The sequence below is a fragment of the Physeter macrocephalus genome, chromosome 1, assembly GCF_002837175.3.
Source record: "Physeter macrocephalus isolate SW-GA chromosome 1, ASM283717v5, whole genome shotgun sequence".
Classification (NCBI taxonomy): Eukaryota; Metazoa; Chordata; class Mammalia; order Artiodactyla; family Physeteridae; genus Physeter; species Physeter macrocephalus.
In genome coordinates, this window is record NC_041214.2 from 92,278,409 (window position 1) to 92,282,386 (window position 3,978).

The window sequence follows — 3,978 nt, forward strand, 5'->3', positions numbered from 1 at the left end:
TACCCGCCACCAGGCTCTACACCACAGCAGGTGGAGGAGAACAGAATGAAAGCCACCTGTGCAGCCGGAGCTTACGCAGAGTCATCGGCGCTGGGTGGGCCCCGGTCTGCTAAGAAACGCGCGGTCTGAGCGCCTTACATCCAAATGCTGGTTTAACCCTGCAGCTACGGGCATCACAAAATTCAGTCCGTTCTCGTCACACGGTTTCCAAAAAGTAATGAAATGTTCTTCGAAATACTCACTGCTTCCCACGCTAGCCAGTGAGGTCTGGTAGAAGCCTTGCTCACTTTCCCTCTCGCCCAAGAACGCAGCGCACTGCTCGCGCGTGGAGGGCGAGGGTGCAGAAGGCCGGAAGAAAAACCTCAGGACTTTCTTTTGCGCAAGCGCAAGAGGGCTTCCCCCACAAGTCACCTCGGTTCGGAAGTGGTGGTGGAAGGGGCACCCTCTGCGCATGCGTCCGGCTGTGCTGACCCCGCGTTAGTTCGCTACGGAGCGGTGTGGAGAGTGAGCCGCAGGCCTGGACCTCAGGGAAGCGAGCGCACGCAGGTTTTCGCTTAGCTTCTGAAATCTGTTTAAAACGGTGATTCATTCATGCTCAAGTAGAGTACCTAAAGTCTGGCGGGTAGGGGTGGGTGCTCAGTAGTCTCAAACATTTCAGAGCTGGGGGGAGGAGCGGCGAGAAATACTTTCTGTAGATTCCCACCACCACCCCCTCGCCCCACCGCTCCGCGTGCAGCTTTGGACCGCTTTATACATTCGCAGAATACCCAGCAGTAATCCCTTACTTGCCGACGGCGCACAGGACCCTTTTAATAGTATTTCTCAAGTATTTGTTTACAGAGGAAGAAGCGGGGAAAAACTGAAGCGGTCCAAGCCGTGCTGCTGTATCAGTGTATATTGTAGTTTAAAAACGATCCAGAAATTGTCACTAAAAGACCGTTTTTTAGTTTTTTTTTTTTTTTGAGTCCGATGTTTTTTATCTTCATTTTACTGGACAGAAGGGCCAAAATACTGGCTGCCTGGTTCAGGACCGGACATCTAGCCAGCCTACAGACTTGGAGCTTCAGAGTCATGACTACGAAGGAGTCAGGAGGTGCCAAAGCAGAGTCGGCTCTCTCCTCATCAGCCAATCCGAGCAAGCGTGTGTCTGAAAAACCAAACTATGCTCTGAAATTTACTCTGGTGGGACATACGGAAGCAGTATCATCAGTTAAGTTTAGTCCTAATGGAGAATGGCTGGCAAGTTCTTCTGCTGATAAAGTAATTATAATTTGGGGAGCCTATGATGGAAAACATGAGAAAACACTTAAAGGACACAATCTGGAAATATCAGATGTTGCCTGGTCATCAGATTCCGGTCGTCTTGTTTCTGCCTCAGATGATAAAACTCTAAAGATTTGGGATGTAAGATCTGGAAAATGTTTGAAAACGCTTACGGGGCACAGTGATTATGTTTTTTGCTGTAATTTCAATCCACCATCTAACCTCATCATTTCAGGATCTTTTGATGAGAGCATGAAAATATGGGAGGTGAAAACAGGAAAGTGCCTTAAGACTTTGTCTGCTCATTCTGATCCAGTTTCTGCTGTTCACTTTAATTGTAGCGGGTCCTTGATAGTGTCAGGTAGCTATGACGGTGTCTGTCGAATCTGGGATGCTGCATCAGGTCAGTGTTTAAAAACACTTGTTGATGATGATAACCCTCCTGTCTCTTTTGTAAAATTTTCTCCAAATGGTAAATATATTCTCATTGCAACTTTGGACAATACTCTTAAACTATGGGATTATAGCAGAGGCAGATGCCTGAAGACATATACCGGTCACAAGAACGAGAAATACTGCATATTTGCCAGTTTTTCAGTTACTGGTGGAAAGTGGATTGTGTCTGGTTCAGAGGATAACCTGGTTTACATTTGGAACCTTCAGACTAAAGAGATTGTACAGAAATTACAAGGCCATACAGATGTCGTAATCTCAGCAGCTTGTCATCCTACAGAAAACATCATTGCATCAGCAGCATTAGGAAATGACAAAACAGTTAAATTGTGGATGAGTAATTACTAAACCCTTTAGAAATCAAGTAGTAGAGTCAAATTGGCCAAAAAAAAAAAAGGTTAGGTATTTTAAAAGATGGTTTCCTCTCAATTTTGGCATGGTTTTGTATTTTTTTTTAAAACATTGCCTTGAATTACAAGATTTTAAGACCTATAACCTCAATTTGCAAAGCAACACAGTTGGAAAAGCAAGTCTAGATCCCAGGGCTTCTGACTTTAATCTTGAGGTCTGTTATTAATCTCTTGTGTCTGTCCTTGAGCAGAGTCTCATTCTGTTCCTCTCAGTGACTATTCTAGAGGATCACTGTATTTGACAAAAATTTAGAAGGCTCACTGGACAGGATGACTGATTAAATGAGGGGAGCGAGGGAGTCTGGAATAACTCCAAGGTATTTGGTTTGGGCGATCAGATGAATTAAGAGAATAAGCCTAGGACGGTGGTGGATTGGAGATTTATGTCAGATGCCACTCACACACTTTAAGTGATAGCCTACACGATGGGACGTGAAATGGTCCATGGAATCAAGTTTGTAAATTGGGAAAAATAAGCAATGGTTGTGTTTGTTCTGAGAGTCTGAAAGTTTTAAGTTTTTATCAAAATAAAAAGTAAAAATAAACCAGAACAAAATTATAAAGGCATTTTACTGAAGGACCTCTCACTACCTCGTCAGACTGCCCTCTCCTGATTCTCAGGGCAAGCTCAGTGTCTGAATGAGGCTGCTCTCTTTCATTAGGTCTCACCTAACCCTACCCATGCTACAGACTCAGTTCAGAAAATCACCACTTTGTGTAACCATCACTGGCTGCCTGCCTCCAGCCACAGCTGACAGCTGAATTCGGTTTTCTTGCTTCTTGCTATAGCTTCTGTTATAAAATTCAAAATATATCATTTACCAATTTGTGTTGTTTCATGGGCCATGTGTCTGGTAAACTATGAGCTCTGCAGAGTCAAGTATGTTTTATTTATCTTTGTATTCTCACTTTTTGTATATAGGAGGGACTCAAGTAATGTTTGATGAATGACAATGAATTATACCACCATTAAAACTTCATTCCTTGCCTGCTTTCAATAAGTTTTTGGAGTCAATTCTCTATACTGTTATTTTTGTTGATTAAAAGTATCTAACCATAGCCTCACATGTTAACTTTATTCAAACAGGGCTTACAGGAAATATAAAGTGGAAAATGTTTTCTGCCCATTTTACCTATAGAGACATGATAAACATGAAAAAATAATCTAGGAATTAAGCAAAACATAGTACAATGATCACTTAATTGAAAGTAGGTATTATAGAATACAAAAGAAGACAGTTTTGCCCATGTTGCTTTTAATACTGCTCATGAAATATTTGCTTGACAAGTTGTAAGCAATATAAGATACTAGAGTTACTAGTAGGTGAGTGACTGCTAAGAAGTTAATAAGTGAGGGTACTGGGAGAAGTGGGATTAGATAGGGGCAGGTCCTAAATACTGGTCATAAAATTTATATTTAACCCAAAAAGCGGTAGTCACTATAAGTTATTGAATAGGATAGTTGACACAAAATGAGAAATGATTATATAAATTCTTGGTGCATGGTAGCATTTTTGAGCTTTGACTTAATCATACATTTTATTACAATATATCTCCGAGATACAACACTTTAAAATGCTTATTTAGAAGTTAAAAATGGTATTGTTCTATGAAGAGAGATGATACACTTTTAAAAAGAAGTACATTAGATTTTACCCATATTTAAATCCATATTTAGATAAGATGTAACATAAGTGTTCCAAAATAATCAAGAAAAACTAATCTGCTGGAATGTACACAAAGCAATGCCTTTTTTTGCAGCTTTTTTTTTTTTTTTTTTTTTTTTTATTTTTTTTTTTGCGGTACGCGGGCCTCTCACTGCCGTGGCCTCTCCTGTTGCAGAGCACAGGCT

The 3,978-nt window shown here is 41.1% G+C and overlaps 1 protein-coding gene across 2 annotated transcripts; it reads left to right on the plus strand.

Annotated features, from left to right (window-relative positions):
• Positions 1–455: 455 nt before the first annotated feature.
• WDR5B (WD repeat domain 5B) lies at positions 456–3,113 on the plus strand. 2 transcript variants are annotated; one of them, XM_007116686.4, is made up of 2 exons: positions 456–599; positions 999–3,113. In XM_007116686.4, the coding sequence occupies exons 1-2, from the start codon at positions 592–594 to the stop codon at positions 2,062–2,064; spliced, it is 1,074 nt and encodes a 357-aa protein (XP_007116748.2). In that variant the 5' UTR covers positions 456–591; the 3' UTR covers positions 2,065–3,113. The 2 variants fall into 2 exon arrangements, with proteins under 2 accessions (XP_007116748.2, XP_007116749.1); XM_007116687.4 differs by having other exon boundaries at positions 456–580.
• Positions 3,114–3,978: the final 865 nt, after the last annotated feature.